The sequence below is a fragment of the Mesoplodon densirostris genome, chromosome X, assembly GCF_025265405.1.
Source record: "Mesoplodon densirostris isolate mMesDen1 chromosome X, mMesDen1 primary haplotype, whole genome shotgun sequence".
Classification (NCBI taxonomy): domain Eukaryota; kingdom Metazoa; phylum Chordata; class Mammalia; order Artiodactyla; family Ziphiidae; genus Mesoplodon; species Mesoplodon densirostris.
In genome coordinates this window covers 18635224-18655277 of record NC_082681.1, presented here as the reverse complement: position 1 = coordinate 18655277, position 20054 = coordinate 18635224, and the positions used below count along the sequence as shown (strand labels likewise).

The following is a 20054-nucleotide window of genomic DNA, read 5'->3' as shown; positions in this document are numbered from 1 at the left end:
AAGTGTTCTAATTTCATTCTTTTACATGTAGCTGTCCAGTTTTCCCAGCATCACTTATTGAAGAGGATGTCTTTTCTCCATTGTATATTCTTGCCTCCTTTATCAAAGATAAGGTGACCATATGTGCATGGGTTTATCTCTGGGCTTTCTATCCTGTTCCATTGATCTATCTTTTTGTTTTTGTGCCAGTACCATACTGTCTTGATGACTATAGCTTTGTAGTATAGTCTGAAGTCAGGGAGCCTGATTCCTCCAGCTCCATTTTTCTTTCTCAAGATTGCTTTGGCTATTCAGGGTCTTTTGTGTTTCCATACAAATTGTGAAATTTTTTGTTCTAGTTCTGTGAAAAATGCCATTGGTAGCTTGATAGGGATTGCATTGAATCTGTAGATTGCTTTGGGTAGTAGAGTCATTTTCACAATGCTGATTCTTCCAATCCAAGAACATGGAATACCTCTCTATCTGTTTGTATCATCTTTAATTTCTTTCACTTTTTTTTGCAGTACACAGGCTTCTCACTGCTGTGGCCTCTCCCGTTGTGGAGCACAGGCTCTGGATGCACAGGCTCAGCAACCATGGGCCCAGCCGCTCCGCAGCATGTGGGATCTTCCCGGACTGGCACACTAACCTGTGTTCCCAGCATCGGCAGGTGGACTCTCAGTCACTGAGCTACCAGGGAAGCCCTCATCTTTAATTTCTTTCATCAGTGTCTTATAATTTTCTGCATACAGGTCTTTTGTCTCCTTAGGTAGGTTTACTCCTAGTTATTTTATTCTTTTTGTTGCATCTACTCAGAATAGTTCTTCCACCCGAGGGACCTGGGGGAGATGGTGAGTACCACTTGGCTGCCTAGCCCAGTGGAAAGATTCCTCCACAAGGCAGAGCTGTGGGGGATGGGTGCAGTTCCTAGCTCAAAGGCCATGACCTCCCACTGAACTTAACAAATTTCTGTAGATTTTCTTTAATAAATGCTTCTCAAGCTGTTGTAAGAACTCCCATCAATCTCCAGACACTTTGAATGATTGTCTGCTAATTTTGACCAACACAATAGATCTCTCTCTTGGTGAACTTTTCCCCAAGCTTATCCTTTCACCACCATCCTGAAAGGCCTACCTCTCCTTATCAGTGTTTTTTAAGTATGCATAAAGGTTTTCCTCACAGAATTTCAGTTTATACACACCTTGTCAGGCATAGCTCTACTGCATAAAGTGGGTTCCTCCCATCCTGAAGAGTTGGAAATTGAGATGCATCCATTCCAGTGCCCTACAAAAGAGCCAGGGAAGAGCCCTGAGGCAGTGAACTTGAGTCTTGTCTTTTTGCAGAAGATGTAAATTCGAGATCCTTGCCAAGGAATATCTAGAGGAATTAGAAAAGCAAGCACAACTCTGATGATTTCTAGATCTGAAATCATGAGTCAGGGCAAGAGGGGGTGTTGCAGCTTGAGGTGAGTGGGCAGCAAGACAGAGAGGTCTATGTTTCCTGCTGGCCTCCCTCCTTCTGAGTGACACATTTTTCTTAGACATGCTAATAGAATTTTCTCTGTGGAAGAAAAAGTTAACTAACAACCATAACAACAACAAAAGCATTGCATTGGGTTGGGATTTTTAGAAAATTAACTGTCAGAAGTCACTTTATTTTAAAAAATCTTCAGAGAAACAGAACAGTTAGAGGGTGGCTGTAAGGTATATAACTGAAAAATAAACTATCAAACTTATTAGCTTTGGAGGAATCCTTCTCTTCTTGTAAGGTAGGAGCTTAATGAAAAATGAGTAGAGTTAAGGAAAGAAAAATGTATTCATGTTGAAACAATTTTTCTTTAGCTTTTGATCTTGCTGACAAGTATGAGATATCTTGGTTGGAGAAAACTCATCAGTTCCCCACTTAAATCCTCAATTCACATAACTCCTTAATTTCACAGTTAGAAAAAGTACACTTATTTCAAAGTTCTGTAGATATGGAGGATGCATCACACTCTGAAGTTGGCTAGAACTTTTCACAAAACTGTCTTCTGTCTGTGTTCATCCCACCATCAGGGCAGGAGAGTGTGTCATTGAGAGAGAACAGTGTAACTCACAGGATGTTAGGGAGAAGGCCTGCAAAGTATAGCTGTTCCAACCCCCAACACCATGGAGAAAAGAAACAAAGGCACAGACACTGTAGTAGGAAGTGATATTGAAGAACACTAGCTTTGGAATCAAGCAGGCCTGAATTAAACTCTGGGTTAGAACCTCTGTGTCTTAATTTCTTTTTTTTTTTTTTTTTTTTGCTGTACGCGGGCCTCTCACTGCTGTGGCCTCTCCCGTTGTGGAGCACAGGCTCCGGACACACAGGCTCCGCGGCCATGGCTCGCGGGCCCAGCCGCTCCGCGGCATGTGTCTTAATTTCTTAATCTGTATAAAGGGGATAATATTATTACCCACCACACAGGGTTATTGTGATGAGCAGATTTAAGAAATGTACATGTAATGCCCTGCTATGGTATCTCGTCTCCAAAGCAGCCTCCATCAATTCATTCCCTCCTTGTCAACCGGGAGTTGAATCAAGGCTAGCCTGTGACTGCTTAGCCCAATAGAATTGGGCAGTAGTGATACTATGCCAGTTATGGGACTAACTTTTAAGAAGACTGGAAGCTTCCACTTCCTTTCTCTTCGTATGCTCTCATTTGGAATTCTTCCTCTCAGAAACCAGACACCATGCTATAAGTAGTCCAAACAGTTGTGTGCTGGAAAACGTTTAACAGCCAGCTCTACGGAAAAAAGGTAATAATTTGTAGTATATGCTGATTTCCTTGGTGTAATACTCCTCCCAAGGCTGAATACAAAACTACAACATGTAGCACTGAACATAAAGTTGGTAAGAGATGCACGGATACAGTAGATATAAACAGTCACAAGAACATAGATTATTAAAATGTAGTAAAATATTTAGGAAGTGATGAGTTCTGAGTACCACCATTATTTTTAATATAATTTATTTAATTATAAGTTCATATAATTTAACTTTTAATAATGGCTCACAAAATTCCTGAAAGTGTAAGAGTTGGTTCTCAAGTGTTGATACAAGCTGCCTCCAGTACACCATAACCTGGATCCAGTGTACCACTGAGCCTAAGCCAGTGAGAGAGGCCATGTGTAGGGAGGAGCCTCAAATGACTCAAGGGACCCCCAAACGATAACAACCTTAACAGACCAGTCCATGGTGGCATCAGCTGTGAGCCATGTGAAGGAGCCATCTTGGACTCCAGCCCAGCCTAGCCTTCAGATGACTCCAGTCCCAGCTGCCATCTGACTGTGCCTGAATGAGAGACTCCAAATGAGAAGTGCTCAGCTGAGGTTAGCGACACAAAGAACCATGAGAGATAACAATAAATTGTTGTCTTAAGTAATTAAGTTTTGGGGTTTTTTGTTATGCAGTGGTAGATACCTAGAAGACTGGCCTATGGAAATTGCTCAATAAATAACAGATGTCATTGTTTTTTTTTATTTTTTTGGCTTCACAAGCATGTGGGATCTTAGTTCCTGGACCAGAGATCGAACCCGTGCCTCCTGCAGTGGAAGTGCAGAGTCTTAACCACTGGAGTGCCAGGAAAGTCCCAGATGTTATTGTTTTGATTGTTGTAATTACTGGCAGATTAATTTTAACTGTTTCAAGCAATGGAGATTATTTATTCTACAGCTAATAAGGGAGGATTCCTTTTGTTGCTTTTGCTTGGGGACTTAGAATTTTTACACAATGAGTGTGATTTGTCCTGGATTTTACTTAAAAACCATACAACTCCTAATGAAAAGTCTGTAATTACTTTCCACAATATAGTTAGTCTTCCACTGGCCTGTTATTTACTTTCATTCTGCCATAGCAGGGACTGCATGAAGTGAAGTCACATCACTGAAGCCCAAAGAATAATGACCCAGGTAGGCAGCTCTGGTTATCCCATTTACAACAAAGCTTGAACAACTTAATAAGAGCAGTAGAAAGATCTGTGAATGAGCATGCTCTATTTTTCTTCCATCCCTAGACTTATTGTTTCCTCAGTTTCTTTAACTGACCAGAAGATAGATGTAACAGGGACAAATTATTAATTTTGAAGTAATTTCAACTTATTCAATCTTCTCCCTTCCTTCCATCTCAGAGAGAACTCTGCTACCTAAGTCCCTATGTAAGCCACTGTTGGCCAGATTGGGGTTATGATTAAGGAGGGAAAATTGAGAGGATCTCAGTTAAGATTGCTTAATTTACATTGACAAGGACAGATAGTTATTTGTAAGGATGAGGGGGAATAAAGCAAGAAATGAGAGGGAAAGGGGAGAAAGAAAAAAATAGCCTGTGTGGGCTATGTTGGGGATAAAGTTGTGGAAGGCTTGGGGTAGGAGAGAGAGATTTGGGGAGATGCTGCCAACTGTGGAGGACATTGAAAGAGAGGGAGAAACAGAGAAAGAGTTGGTTATTTGTAATGTAACTTGGGTTAAGTGTGTTATGAGTGTAATCTCTCTGAAATTTTTCTCAATAGAATGTATTTTTCAATTATTTTCCATTATATATTAAAATTTTTTTATTTTATTTTATTTTATTTATTTTTGGCTGTGTTGGGTCTTTGTTGCTGTATGCGGGCTTTCTCTAGTTGTGGTGAATGGGGGCTACTCTTCATTGCGATGTGTGGGCTTCTCATTGTGGTGGCTTCTCTTGTTGTGGAGCACGGGCTCTAGGCACATGAACTTCAGTAGTTGTGGCACACGGGCTCAGTAGTTGTGGCACACGGGCTTAGTTGCTCTGCAGCATGTGGGATCTTCCTGGATCAGGGCTTGAAGCCATGTCCCCTGCATTGGCAGGCAGATTCTTAACCACTGTGCCACCAGGGAAGCCCTTCCATTATATTTTGATTACTGGACTTGAATGTGAGTGTTTTAAGCTAGGAGGGCACCACAAGGGAGCCCAGCTTTATATAGGTTATATCGAACTAAAATCTAATTTTGCCTAGTTTTGTATTTCTTTAATGAAGCTCTTTAACAGTGGGTGATGATCCAAACAAAAAACTATTTTAAAAAAGCATTTATGAGATATAAAGACATTTGAACACTGAATATTCGATGATGTTGAATATTATTGTTAACTTTTAAAAGAAATAATACTGGTATTGTGGTTTTGACAAACAAGGGTCCTTTGGTTTAGAGATGCATACTGAAGTATTCATGGATGAAATGATATGATGTCTGGGTGGTGCTTTAAAATAATCTGGGGTTGAGGGAAGGTAGGTGGGATTGTAGATAAAATAAGATTAGCTCTTCCTTGACCCTTGTCAATGAAGCTAGGTGATTCATGAGGTACATGGGGATTCTTTATACTATTATTTCTACTTTTGCGCATATTTTAAAATTTCCATAATAAAAGCGAAGAAAAAAAAGTGGATGAATTAATATCTATTGTTCTCACTCTCTAGAAAGATCTAAGTTGCTTTTTATTGTTATGTGGTCCATATTTGCTTTTGTTCTGTGTGTTGCTGGTTTTTGACAGAAAAACATAATCACCATCCTTGATTATGAAAACACAGACTGAGTGTGATATTTGAGTACAGGTGGGATCTACTTAACTCAATCCAATACTCAAAAGTCAACTTAATTAGACTCTAATTGCAAGATAATCTTTAGTGACAAGAAAGGTTTCCCTGGGGGAGTATTTAAAAAAGGATTTAATGAATAAAAATTTGACTTATGTGCTACTTTCTGGGACTCCATCGATTGTAGAAATTAAGGTCCAGCATTTCCTTTTGTGAATTTTGTTAACTTGGTATATATTTCCCTTTCACTGCCTTTACTTTTTAAAGGGAAAGAAGCAGAACAGCATGGACCCAAACTAGGTAATTCAGGTCTTACGTTTCAATTTTTTTTTCCCCAGAGAATGCGAATAATGTTGCAGAGCACATTTTAAATTTAATCAATGAATCAACTCTTCTGGATGAAGAAGAAACAAAGATTATTGTTTTGAAAGTGTCCAATATTTCACAATGTGATGAGATAAGTATGAAGCTAACCCAGACTATATTACAAATAATTAATTCTGCTTTGGGAAAGCAAAACAATTCAGCATCTGATTTGCAGGAAGCAAGCAATGAGTAAGTACTAATACTTTGGTAAAATAAGTTATTTCAAAATATTTAAAATAGGGCCTCCCTGGTGGCGCAGTGGTTGAGAGTCCGCCTGCCGATGCAGGGGATACGGGTTCGTGCCCCGGTCTGGGAGGATCCCGTATGCCGCGGAGCGGCTGGGCCCGTGAGCCATGGCCGCTGGGCCTGCGCATCCAGAGCCTGTGCTCCGCAACGGGAGAGGCCACAACAGTGAGAGGCCCACATACCGCAAAAAGGAAGAAAAAAAAAAATTTAAAATATATAGTATTAATTCCTTTGCATACAGTCATCACCAATTTTAAAGGTTAGGTAGCTATGCATTGAAAGCTCTGTTGGTACAATACAATGGGGTCATCCTCCTGGAATCCCAATTGTGAAAGAATGCAGTCAAATTCTAACTGAATCTTAATGATAGCAACTTTCCAAATAAATAGTTACCCCAAACCAAACATCCAATCTATTTCCCCAGTCCTGGTGCTCCCCCAATGTTCCCCATTTCTATAAAATGCATCCACCCAATGCTCAAGCAAAAACTTGAGAAGGACACTAGTTACCTCCCTGTACCTCACAGCCAATCAATAACCAAGTGTTGTACGAGGCACTGTACATGATTTTTTTTAATCCCTTAAATATTCCTGGAATCCATCTACTTCTCTCCATCGCCACCACAACCACCCTATTCCTAGCTCCATTTCTCTTAGCTGACCTTCTAAAATAACCTCTTAACTGGTCTCACAGCCTCTGCTCTTGCCTCTCTATGGTCTATCTTCTACAGTCTCCAGAATGATATTTTATTGCATATATCAGATCATGTCATTCTCTTGCTTTTAAAACCACTCAGTGACTTTCTGCTACATATAGACTAAAATCCAAATTTCTTGGCCTATGAAGCCCTGCAAGATCTGGCTTTACATATATCAATTTCATTTAAACTTTAAAACAATCTTTTGAGGGCTTCCCTGGTGGCGCAGTGGTTGAGAGACCACCTGCCGATTCAGGGGACACGGGTTCATGTCCCGGTCTCGGAAGATCCCACATGCTGCAGAGCAGCTGGGCCCGTGAGCCATGGCCACTGGGCCTGCGCATCCAGAGCCTGTGCTCCGCAACGGAAGAGACCACAACAGTGAGAGGCCAGTGTACCACAAAACAAAAACAAAAACAAAAACAAAACCAATCTTTTGAGATGGGAGCTCATATTATTTACTTTGCAGGTGAGGAGACTGAAGCTCGATGAGGTCATTTGATTTGCCCACACAGTTAGAAATTAGAGGAGCTAAGCTTTAGAGTTCAGCTGCTCTGACTCCAAAGTGTGTGCTCTTATCTACTAATTTCTTTCTCTTTTTTTTGCCTTTAACAAACCCCTTTATTTTATTTTTTTTATTGGGGTATAGTTGTTTTATGAGACACAGATTTAGAGAACAAATGTATGGACACCAAGGAGGGAAAGGGGGCGGTGGGATGAAGTGGTAGATTGGGATTGATATATGTACACTAATATGTATAAAATAGATAACTAATGAGAATCTACTGTATAGCACAGGGAACTCCACTTCGCTGTACATTAGAAACTATCTACTAATTTCTAAACAATACAAAGATAGTGATTAAAACTCAAAGAAAAGTCTTACATTGAGGAAATCTTGGAAGGAGGATGGGTTTTACATTAAAGAGTTAGGAATGCTCTTTTCTATCTGTCTGTCCTTGCAGAATTCTGATGATAATTGAGTGTGCTGGTCATAAGATGGAGTTTCGTGGGAGGACAGCAAATCTGACGGTGGTCAAGCTGGCTTTGGCTGTCCTGCGGGTGGACCACACATTTGAAGGCATGACCTTCAGCATTCACTCCTACAAAGAAAGCACAGACCCTGAGGTGGGTGCAGCTCAGGGTATTGAGAGCCAATCAACCAAGCACTGCTCCAAGTCTTCATTCATTTGCTCCTTGGAAGGAGACGGGGTACATTTTATAACCTTCAGGGAATCTTATAAAATACAAATATCCCAGGGGAGATTCATATATAACCCTTAGTAGGCCAACACCTTGGTTGGAATGGTGTCCATGAGTTGTACTGTGATACTACCTTTGGCCCTGTGGCCCCAAATCATCTCAAATGTCAGTTTATCATTAGCTGCCATTTATGGAGCACTTAGTATTTGTTGGGCATTGTGCTACTATTTTATCTGTACAGATAAGGAAACAGAGAAGTTAAATAACTTGCCCAAAGACACACAGCCTAATGGCTGAGCCAGGAGTCAAATTTATGTCTGTCTGGCTTTAAAGTCTGGGCCCTTTCCCTTACTCCATACTACCTCAGCCTTTGGCCACCAACCCATGTTCAGAACAATTTGGGAGAGCAACATTTTTAAATTTATAGTTAAAAAATTATAAAACTTACATACAGGGAAATGCATAAATTTGAAGTATACATTCTCTGATTTTTGACAAATATGTACATCTGTGTAACTCAAACTCCTATCAAGATATAGAACATTACTATCAGCCCTGAAAGTCCCCTTGTGCCCATTCCCAGTCAATCCCTGCAACTGCTACTTCCATTGCCAACCACAGTTCTGATATTTTTTTAACCATAGTTTTGCCTGTTCTAGAACTTTATATAAATGAATCATATAATATGTACTGTCTTGTATAAGGCTTGTTCCAGGTACTATAATGGGATTTGTTTTTGAGATTCATTCTTTTGTTTCCATAGTTTATTCTTTTTATTGCTGAATAATATTGCATTGGATGGATATACCACAGATTGTTTGGATTGTTACTAGTTTGGGGCTATTATGTTTAGGGCTGCATTGAAGATTCATGTAAAAGTTTTTGGACATATGTTTTCATATATCTTGAGTAAATACCTAGAAATGGAATTGCTGGCTCATAAGATGTGTGTTTAAATTTGTAAGAACCTACCATACCATTTTCTAAAGTGGTTAATGATGTGGAGTGATTTTTCATTTTTGTATTGGCCTTTTGTATATCTTCTTTGGTGAAGTATCTGTTAAGATCTTTTGCCCATTTTTCAATTGGGTTGTTTGTCTTCTTATTGAGTTGTAAGTACATTTTGCAAGTTCTGGATACAAGTCAGATATACGTTTTGAAAATATTTTCTCTGTGGCTTACCTCTTCATTTCTTCAGTGCTGTCTTTTGATGATCATAAGTTTTAATTTTGATGAGGTATAATTTATCAGAATTTTTCTTTTATGAATAACAATATATGACTTGTCTAAGAAATTTTTGCCTACCAGCAGGTCAGGGAGATATTCTCCTATACTTCCCTTTAAAAGATCTATGGTTTTTGTTTTTATGTTTAGGACTATAATCCTAATTAATCAAATTTAATTTTGTGTATGGTGTGGTGTATGGTTTGGAGTTAGTTTTGTCCCATATAGATATCCAGTTATTCTAGCATTATTTATTGAAGACTTTTCTGTCCCCATTGGCTTGCTTTGGCACCTTTGACAAAATATCAAATACTCATGTAAATGTAAGTTTACTTCTGAGCTTTTCTATTAGGTTCCATTAATTTTTTTGTATTGGGTTGGCCAAAATGTTCATTTGTTCTTTTCCGTAAGATGGCTCTAGTAGCACCTAATTGCCTTTAACTTCATTCGAGACAATTTTGTTAGATTGTATTGTGACAGCTGTCATATCGGCATGCATTAAAAAAAACAAATCAAAATTGGTGAAATTTTGTGAAGCCAGTTTTAAAAATAAATTTATTTATTTATTATTTATTTTTGGCTGTGTTGGGTCTTCCTTGCTGCACACAGGCTTTCTCTAGTTGCGGAGAGCAGGGACTAATCTTTGTTGCGGTGTGCGGGCCTCTCATTGCAGTGGCTTCTCTTGTTGTGGAGAATGGGCTCTAGGCGCTCGGGCTTCAGTAGTTGTGGCACATGGGCTCAGTAGTTGTGGCTTGCAGCCTCTAGAGTGTAGGCTCAGTAGTTGTAGCGCACAGGCTTAGTTGCTCCACAGCATGTGGGATCTTCGCGGACCATGGCTTGAACCCGTGTCCCCTGCATTGGCAAGCAGATTCTTAACCACTGCGCCACCAGGGAAGTCCCTGTGAAGCCATTTTAATATTGAAGATGGAAGAAAAAAAGCAACATTTTAAGCATATTATGCTTTATCATTTCAAGAAAGGTAAAAATGCAACTGAACTGCACAAAAAAGATCTGTGCAGGGTATGGAGAAGGTGCTGTGACTGAACGTGTCAAAAGTGGTTTGTGAAGTTCTGCGTTGGAGATTTCTCACTGGATGATGCTCCACAGTCAGGTAGACAAGTTGAAGTTGATAGCGATCAAATCGAGACATTAACTGAGAACAATCAATGCTATACCATGCAGGAGATAGCCGACATACTCAAAATATCCAAATCAAGTGTTGAAAATCATTTGCACCAGCTTGGTTATGTGAATCACTTTGATGTTTGGGTTCCACATAAGTTAAGCGAAAAAAACCTTGACCGCATTTCCGCATGCGATTCTTTACTGAAATGTAACGAAAACGTTCCGTTTTTAAAACAAATTGTGCTGGGCAATGAAAAGTGGATACTGTACAGTAATGTGGAATGGAAGAGATCGTGGGGCAAGTGACCTGAACCACCACCAACCACACCAAAGGCCGGTCTTCATCCAAAGAAGGTGATGGTGTGCATATGGTGGGATTGGAAGGGAGTCCTCTATTATCAGCTCCTTCTGGAAAACCAAACGATTAATTCCAGCAAGTACTGCTCCCAATTAGACCAACTGAAAGCAGCACTTGACAAAAAGCATCCGGAATTAGTCAACAGAAAACACATAATCTTCCATCAGGATAACACAAGACCGCATGTTTCTTTGATGACCAGGCAAAAACTGTTACGGCTTGGCTGGGAAGTTCTGATTCATCCGCCATATTCACCAGACATTACCCCTTCGGATTTCCATTTATTTTGGTCTTTACAAAATTCTCTTAATCGAAAAAATCTCAGTTCCCTGGAAGACTGTAAAAGGCACCTGGAACAGGACTTTGCTGAAAAAGAAAGTTTTGGGAAGATGGAATTATGAAGTTGCCTGAAAAATGTCAGGAGGTAGTGGAACAAAACAGTGAATATGTTGTTCAATAAAGTTCTTGGTGGAAATGAAAAATGTGTCTTTTATTTCTACTTTAAAACCGAAGGAACCTTTTGGCCAACCCAATAGATTCTTATGCCATTATCACACTATCTTTATTCCTGTAGTCTTGAAGTCAGGTAGTGTGATTCCTTCAACTTTGTTCTTTCTCAAGATTGCTGTGGTTATTCCAGGCCTTTTGCATGTCCATGTGAATTTTCAAATGTGCTTATCAATTTGTACAAAAACTTGCCGAGATTTACTGGGATTGAGTTGAAGCTATTGATCAATTTTTGGAGAATTGATTTCTTAGTAATAGTGAGTCTTGTAACATTTATCCAGGAACATTTATTCAGGTTTATTTTAATTTCTCTCAGCAATGTTTTGTAGTTTTTTTTTTGTTTGTTTCTTTGTTTTTTTGCGGTACGCGGGCCTCTCACTGCTGTGGCCTCTCCCGTTGCAGAGCACAGGCTCCGGACGCGCAGGCTCAGCGGCCCAGCCTCTCCGCGGCATGTGGGATCTTCCCGGACCGGGGCACGAACCCGTGTCCCCTGCATCGGGAGGCAGACTCTCAACCACAGCGCCACCAGGGAAGCCCTGTTTTGTAGTTTTAAGTGGAGAAGTATTGCATGTCTTCTGCTAAATTTATTCTGAATATTTTATGGGTTTTGATGCTGCTGCAGATGGAGTTGTTTTTAAATTTACTTTTCTAATTATTTGCTGCAAGTATTTGAAAATAAAATTGATATGTTGTATCTATATCTATCACCTATCTCTATCTATCAATCTATCTATCCATCTATCTATCTATCTATCTGGCATCTATCTATCCATCTATCATCTATCTGAATTTTGTATCCTATGAATTAGTTAAACTCACCTATTAGTAGTAGTAGTTGTTTAAAAGATCCCTTAGGCCTTTCTGTGAAATGCCATCTGACAATGGAGACAGTTTAACGTCTTCCTTATTGATTTTTACTCCTTTTATTCCTCTTTTTGACCTTATTTTGATTTTAGTACTTGCAATAAAATGTTGAATAAAAGTAGTTAAAGTGGACATCCTTGTCTTGTTCTTGATATCAGGAGAAAAGTGTTCACTATTTTGCCATTACTGTAATATTAGCCATGGTTTTGTTTTGTTTTGTTTTTTAGATGCCCTTTATTTGACTGAGGAAGTTACCTTCTGTTCTTAGTTTGCTGAAAAATTTTATTGTGAATGGTTGTTGAATTTTGTTAAATGCTTTTTCTGTATCTCTTGAAATAATCATTTGACGTTTCTCCTTTATCTTCTAATATGGTGAATTACATTAATTTTAGTATCTTAACCCAATCTTGTATTCCTGGAAGAAACCCTACTGGTCATGATGTATTATCATTTTTATATATTGGGATTTTCAACTTGCTAATGTTTTAAGTATTTTTGCAATTATATTCATGAAGGATGTTGCTCTGAATTTTTTTTTCTAATTTCTTTATCAGGCTTTAGATTGGGGTTTTGTCTACTTTATAAAACCCTTTCAGAAAGAGTTTGTGTAACATTGGTGTTATTTCTTCATTAAACGCTTGATAGGGTTCACTAGGAAACTCTCTGGTTCTGGAATTTCTTTATGGGAAGTATTTTGATATCAAATCCAATTTATTTAACGGACATGGAGCCATTCCGATGTTCTATTCATCATGTGGTCTGTTTTGGTTAGTTACGTTTTTCTAAGAATTTATTTCAGTTAGCTTATAAAGTTTATTGGCAAAAGTTGTTCATAACATTCCCGAATTTCTTTTTTTTTAACATCTTTATTGGAGTATAATTGCTTTACAATGGTGTGTTAGTTTCTGCTTTATAACAAAGTGAATCAGCTATACGTATACATATATCCCTATATCTCCTCCCTCTTGTGTCTCCCTCCCACCCTCCCTATCCCACCCCTCTAGGTGGTCACAAAGCACCGAGCTGATCTCCCTGTGCTATGTGGTTGCTTCCCACTAGCTATCTATTTTACATTTGGTACATATGTCCATGTCACTCTCTCACTTTGTCCCAGCTTACCCTTCCCCCTCCCCAAGTCCTCAAGTCCATTCTCTACATCTGAGTCTTTATTCCTGTCCTGCCCCTAGGTTTTTCAGAACCTTTTTTTTTTGATTCCATATATATGTGTTAGCATACGGTATTTGTTTTTCTCTTTCTGACTTACTTCACTCTGTATGACAGACTCTAGGTCCATCCACCTCACCACAAATAACTCAATTTCGTTTCTTTTTATGGCTGAGTAATATTCCATTGTATATATGTGCCACATCTTCTTTATCCATTCATCTGTCGATGGACACTTAGGTTGGGAAGCACAGAGTGTTAACCACTAGATCACCAGGGAAGTCCCCTGCCCCACTTTTTTTTTTTATTTTACAAATTTAATCAGTTATACATATACATATGTTCCCATATCCCCTCCCTTTTGCGTCTCCCTCCCACCCTCCCTATCCCACCCCTCCAGGCGGTCACAAAGAACCGAGCTGATCTCCCTGTGCTATGCGGCTGCTTCCCACTAGCTATCTACCTTACGTTTGGTAGTGTATATATGTCCATGCCGCTCTTTCACTTTGTCACAGCTTACCCTTCCCCCTCCCCATATCCTCAAGTCCATGCTCTAGTAGGTCTGTGTCTTTATTCCTGTCTTACCCCTATGTTCTTGATGACATTTTTTTCTTAAATTCCATATATATGTGTCAGCATACAGTATTTGTCTTTCTCTTTCTGACTTACTTCACTCTGTATGACAGACTCTAGGTCCATCCACCTCATTACAAATAGCTCAATTTCATTTCTTTTTATGGCTGAGTAATATTCCATTGTATATATGTGCCACATCTTCTTTATCCATTCATCCGATGATGGACACTTAGGTTGTTTCCATCTCCGGGCTATTGTAAATAGGGCTGCTATGAATATTTTGGTACATGTCTCTTTTTGAATTATGGTTTTCTCAGGGTATATGCCCAGTAGTGGGATTGCTGGGTCATATGGTAGTTCTATTTGTAGTTTTTTAAGGAACCTCCATACCGTTCTCCATAGTGGCTGTACCAATTCACATTCCCACCAGCAGTGCAAGAGTGTTCCCTTTTTTCCACACCCTCTCCAGCATTTATTGTTTCTAGATTTTTTGATGATGGCCATTCTGACTGGTGTGAGATGATATCTCATTGTAGTTTTGATTTGCATTTCTCTAATGAGTAAAGATGTTGAGCATCCTTTCATGTGTTTGTTGGCTGTCTGTATGTCTTCTGTGGAGAAATGTCTATTTAGGTCTTCTGCCCATTTTTGGATTGGGTTGTTTGTTTTTTTGCTATTGAGCTGCATGAGCTGCTTATAAATTTTGGAGATTAATCCTTTGTCAGTTGCTTCATTTGCAAATATTTTCTCCCATTCTGAGGGTTGTCTTTTGGTCTTGTTTATGGTTTCCTTTGCTGTGCAAAAGCTTTGAAGTTTCATTAGGTCCCATGTGTTTATTTTTGTCTTTATTTCCATTTCTCTAGGAGGTGGGTCAAAAAGGATCTTGCTGTGATTTATGTCATAGAGTGTTCTGCCTATGTTTTCCTCTAGGAGTTTGATAGTGTCTGGCCTTACATTTAGGTCTTTAATCCATTTTGAGCTAATTTTTGGGTATGGTGTTAGGGAGTGATCTAATCTCATACTTTTACATGTCCCTGTCCAGTTTTCCCAGCACCACTTATTGAAGAGACTGTCCTTTCTCCACTGTACATTCCTGCCTCCTTTATCAAAGATAAGGTGACCATATGTCCGTGGGTTTATCTCTGGGCTTTCTATCCTGTTCCATTGATCTATCTTTCTGTTTTTGTGCCAGTACCATACTGTCTTGATTACTGTAGCTTTGTAGTATAGTCTGAAATCAGGGAGCCTGATTCCTCCAGCTCCGTTTTTCGTTCTCAAGATTGCTTTGGCTATTTGGGGTCTTTTGTGTTTCCATACAAATTGTGAAATTTTTTGTTCTACTTCTGTGAAAAATGCCATTGGTAGTTTGATAGGTATTGCATTGAATCTGTAGATTGCTTTGGGTAGTAGAGTCATTTTCACAATGTTGATTCTTCCAATCCAAGAACATGGTACATCTCTCCATCTATTTGTATCATCTTTAATTTCTTTCATCAGTGTCTTATAATTTTCTGCATACAAGTCTTTTGTCTCCTTAGGTAGGTTTATTCCTAGATATTTTATTCTTTTTGTTGCAATGGTAAATGGGAGTGTTTCCTTGATTTCACTTTCAGATTTTTCATCATTAGTATATAGGAATGCCAGAGATTTCTGTGCATTAATTTTGTATCCTGCAACTTTACCAAAGTCATTGATTAGCTCTAGTAGTTTTCTGGTAGCATCTTTAGGATTCTCTATGTATAGTATCATGTCATCTGCAAACAGTGACAGCTTTACTTCTTCTTTTCCCATTTGGATTCCTTTTATTTCCTTTTCTTCTCTGATTGCTGTGGCTAAAACTTCCAAAACTATGTTGAATAAGAGTGGTGAGAGTGGGCAACCTTGTCTTGTTCCTGATCTTAGTGGAAATGGTTTCAGTTTTTCACCATTGAGGACGATGCTGGCTGTGGGTTTGTCATATATGGCCTTTATTATGTTGAGGAAAGTTCCCTCTATGCCTACTTTCTGCAGGGTTTTTATCATAAATGGGTGTTGAATTTTGTCAAAAGCTTTCTCTGCATCTATTGAGATGATCATATGGTTTTTCTCCTTCAGTTTGTTAATATGGTGTATCACGTTGATTGATTTGCGTATATTGAAGAATCCTTGCATTCCTGGAATAAACCCCACTTGATCATGGTGTATGATCCTTTTAATGTGCTGTTGGATTCTGTTTGCTAGTATTTTGTTGAGGATTTTTGCATCTATGTTCATCAATGATATTGGCCTGTAGTTTTCTTTCTTTGTGACATCCTTGTCTGGTTTTGGTATCAAGGTGATGGTGGCCTCGTAGAATGAGTTTGGGAGTGTTCCTCCCTCTGCTATATTTTGGAAGAGTTTGAGAAGGATAGGTGTTAGCTCTTCTCTAAATGCTTGATAGAATTCGCCTGTGAAGCCATCTGGTCCTGGGCTTTTGTTTGTTGGAAGATTTTTAATCACAGTTTCAATTTCAGTGCTTGTGATTGGTCTGTTCATATTTTCTATTTCTTCCTGATTCAGTCTTGGCAGGTTGTGCATTTCTAAGAATTTGTCCATTTCTTCCAGGTTGTCCATTTTATTGGCATAGAGTTGCTTATAGTAATCTCTCATAATCTTTTGTATTTCTGCAGTGTCAGTTGTTACTTCTCCTTTTTCATTTCTAATTCTATTGATTTGAGTCTTCTCCCTTTTTTTCTTGATGAGTCTGGCTAATGGTTTATCAATTTTGTTTATCTTCTCAAAGAACCAGCTTTTAGTTTTATTGATCTTTGCTATCGTTTCCTTCATTTCTTTTTCATTTATTTCTGATCTGATTTTTATGATTTCTTTCCTTCTGCTAGCTTTGGGATGTTTTTGTTCTTCTTTCTCTAATTGCTTTAGGTGCAAGGTTAGGTTGTTTATTCGAGATACTTCCTGTTTCTTAAGGTGGGATTGTATTGCCATAAACTTCCCTCTTAGAACTGCTTTTGCTGCATCCCATAGGTTTTGGGTCGTCGTGTCTCCATTGTCATTTGTTTCTAGGTATTTTTTAATTTCCTCTTTGATTTCTTCAGTGATCACTTCGTTATTAAGTAGTGTATTGTTTAGCCTCCATGTGTCTGTATGTTTTACAGCTCTTTTCCTGTAATTGATATCTAGTCTCATAGCATTGTGGTCGGAAAAGATACTTGATACAATTTCAATTTTCTTAAATTTACCAAGGCTTGATTTGTGACCCAAGATATGATCTATCCTGGAGAATGTTCCATGAGCACTTGAGAAAAATGTGTATTCTGTTGTTTTTGGATGGAATGTCCTATAAATATCAATTAAGTCCATCTTGTTTAATGTATCATTTAAAGCTTGTGTTTCCTTATTTATTTTCATTTTGGATGACCTGTCCATTGGTGAAAGTGGGGTGTTAAAGTCCCCTACTATGATTGTGTTACTGTCGATTTCTCCTTTTATGGCTGTTAATATTTCCCTTATGTATTGAGGTGCTCCTATGTTTGGTGCATAAATATTTACAATTGTTATATCTTCTTCTTGGATTGATCCCTTGATCATTATGTAGTGTCCTTCTTTGTCTCTTCTAGTAGTCTTTATTTTAAAGTCTATTTTGTCTGATATGAGAATTGCTACCCCAGCTTTCTTTTGGTTTCCATTTGCATGGAATATCTTTTTCCATCCCCTTACTTTCAGTCTGTATGTGTCTCTAGGTCTGAAGTGAGTCTCTTGTAGACAGCATATATATGGGTCTTGTTTTTGTATCCATTCAGCCACTCTGTGTCTTTTGGTGGGAGCATTTAGTCCATTTACATTTAAGGTAATTATTGATATGTATGTTCCTATTCCCATTTTCTTAATTGTTTTGGGTTCGTTATTGTAGTTCTTTTCCTTCTGTTGTGTTTCTTGCCTAGAGAAGTTCCTTTAGCATTTGTTGTAAAGCTGGTTTGGTGGTGCTGAACTCTCTCAGCTTTTGCTTGTCTGTAAACGTTTTAATTTCTCCATCAAATCTGAATGAGATCCTTGCTGGGTAGAGTAATCTTGGTTGCAGGTTTTTCTCCTTCATCACTTTAAGTATGTCCTGCCACTCCCTTCTGGCTTGTAGAGTTTCTGCTGAGAGATCAGCTGTTATCCTGATGGGGATTCCCTTGTGTGTTATTTGTTGTTTTTCCCTTGCTGCTTTTAATATGATTTCTTTGTGTTTAATTTTTGACAGTTTGATTAATATGTGTCTTGGTGTATTTCTCCTTGGATTTATTCTGTATGGGACTCTCTGTGCCTCCTGGACTTGATTAACTATTTCCTTTCCCATATTAGGGAAGTTTTCAACTATAATCTCTTCAAATATTTTCTCAGTCCCTTTCTTTTTCTCTTCTTCTTCTGGAACCCCGATAATTCGAATGTTGGTGCGTTTAATGTTGTCCCAGAGGTCTCTGAGACTGTCCTCTGTTCTTTTCATTCTTTTTTCTTTATTTTGCTCTGCATCAGTTATTTCCACTATTTTATCTTCCACCTCACTTATCCGTTCTTCTGCCTCAGTTATTCTGCTATTGATCCCATCTAGAGTATTTTTTATTTCATTTATTATGTTTTTAATCGATGCTTGATTCGTCTTTAGTTCTTCTAGGTCCTTGTTAACTGTTTCTTGCATTTTGTCTATTCTATTTCCAAGATTTTGGATCATCTTTACCATCATTATTCTGAATTCTTTTTCAGATAGACTGCCTATTACCTCTTCATTTGTTAGGTCTGGTGGGTTTTTATCTTGCTCCTTCTCCTGCTGTGTGTTTTTCTGTCTTCTCATTTTGCTTATGTTACTGTGTTTGGGGTCTCCTTTTTGCAGGCTGCAGGTTCGTAGTTCCCGTTGTTTTTGGTGTCTGTCCCCAGTGGCTAAGGTTGGTTTAGTGGGTTGTGTAGGCTTCTTGGTGGAGGGGACTACTGCCTGTGTTCTGGTGGATGAGGCTGGATCTTGTCTTTCTGGTGGGCAGGTCCACGTCTGGTGGTGTGTTTTGGGGTGTTTGCGGACTTTTTATGATTTGAGGCAGCCTCTCTGCTAATGGGTGGCGTTGTGTTCCTGTCTTGCTAGTTGTTTGGCATAGGGTGTCCAGCACTGTAGCTTGCTGGTCGTTGAGTGAAGCTGGGTGCTGGTGTTGAGATGGAGATCTCTGGAGGATTTTCGCCGTTTGATATTATGTGGAGCTGGGAGGTCTCTTGTGGACCAGTGTCCTGAAGTTCGCTCTCCCACCTCAGAGGCACAGCACTGACTCCTGGCTCCTCAATTTGGGATGATTTGTTGTCTATTCATGTATTCCACAGATGCAGGGTACATGAAGTTGATTGTGGAGCTTTAATCCGCTGCTTCTGAGGCTGCTGGGAGAGGTTTCCCTTTCTCTTCTTTGTTCTCACAGCTCCTGGGTCTCAGCTTTGGATTTGGCCCCGCCTCTGCGTGTAGGTCGCCGGAGGGCGTCTGTTCTTCGCTCAGACAGGACAGGGTTAAAGGAGCAGCCTCTTCGGGGACTCTGGCTCACTCAGGCCGGGCGGGAGGGAGGGGCACGGAGTGCGGGGCGAGCCTGCAGCGGCAGAGGTCGGCGTGACGTTGCACCAGCCCGAGGCGCGCCGTGCGTTCTCCCAGGGAAGCCGCCCCTGGATCCCGGGACCCCGGCAGTGGCAGGCTGCACAGGCTCCCGGAAGGGCGGTGTGGACAGTGACCTGCGCTCGCACACAGGCTTCTTGGCGGCGGCAGCAGCAGCCCCAGCGTCCCACGCCCGTCTCTGGGCTCCGCGCTTTCAGCCGCGACTCGCGCCCGTCTCTGGAGCTCCTTTACGCGGCGCTCTTAATCCCCTCTCCTCGCGCACCAGGAAACCAAGAGGGAAGAAAAAGTCTCCTGCCTCTTCGGCAGCTCCAGAGTTTTCCCGGACTCCCTCCCGGCTAGCTGTGGCACATTAGCCCCCTTCAGGCTGAGTTCTCGCCGCCAGCCCCAGTCCTCTCCCTGCGCTCTGACCGAAGCCCGAGCCTCAGCTCTAGCGCCGCCCGCCCCAGCGGGGGAGCAGACAAGCCTCTCGGGCTGGTGAGTGCCGCTCGGCACCGCTCCTCTGTGCGGGAATCTCTCTGCTTTGCCCTACCCAGGTATGTGGGGAGTTTCTTGCCTTTTGGGAGGTCTGGGGTCTTCT

At 40.0% G+C, this 20054-nt stretch overlaps 1 protein-coding gene across 1 annotated transcript in view; it reads left to right on the top strand.

Moving 5' to 3' along the window:
- The window catches only part of ADGRG4 (adhesion G protein-coupled receptor G4), a 139162-nt gene that overhangs the window by 57849 nt on the left and 61259 nt on the right, over positions 1-20054 (top strand). Inside the window, 2 exon segments of the mRNA XM_060086393.1 lie at positions 5890-6106; positions 7826-7988. Coding sequence (XP_059942376.1) covers positions 5890-6106; positions 7826-7988 — 380 coding nt within the window.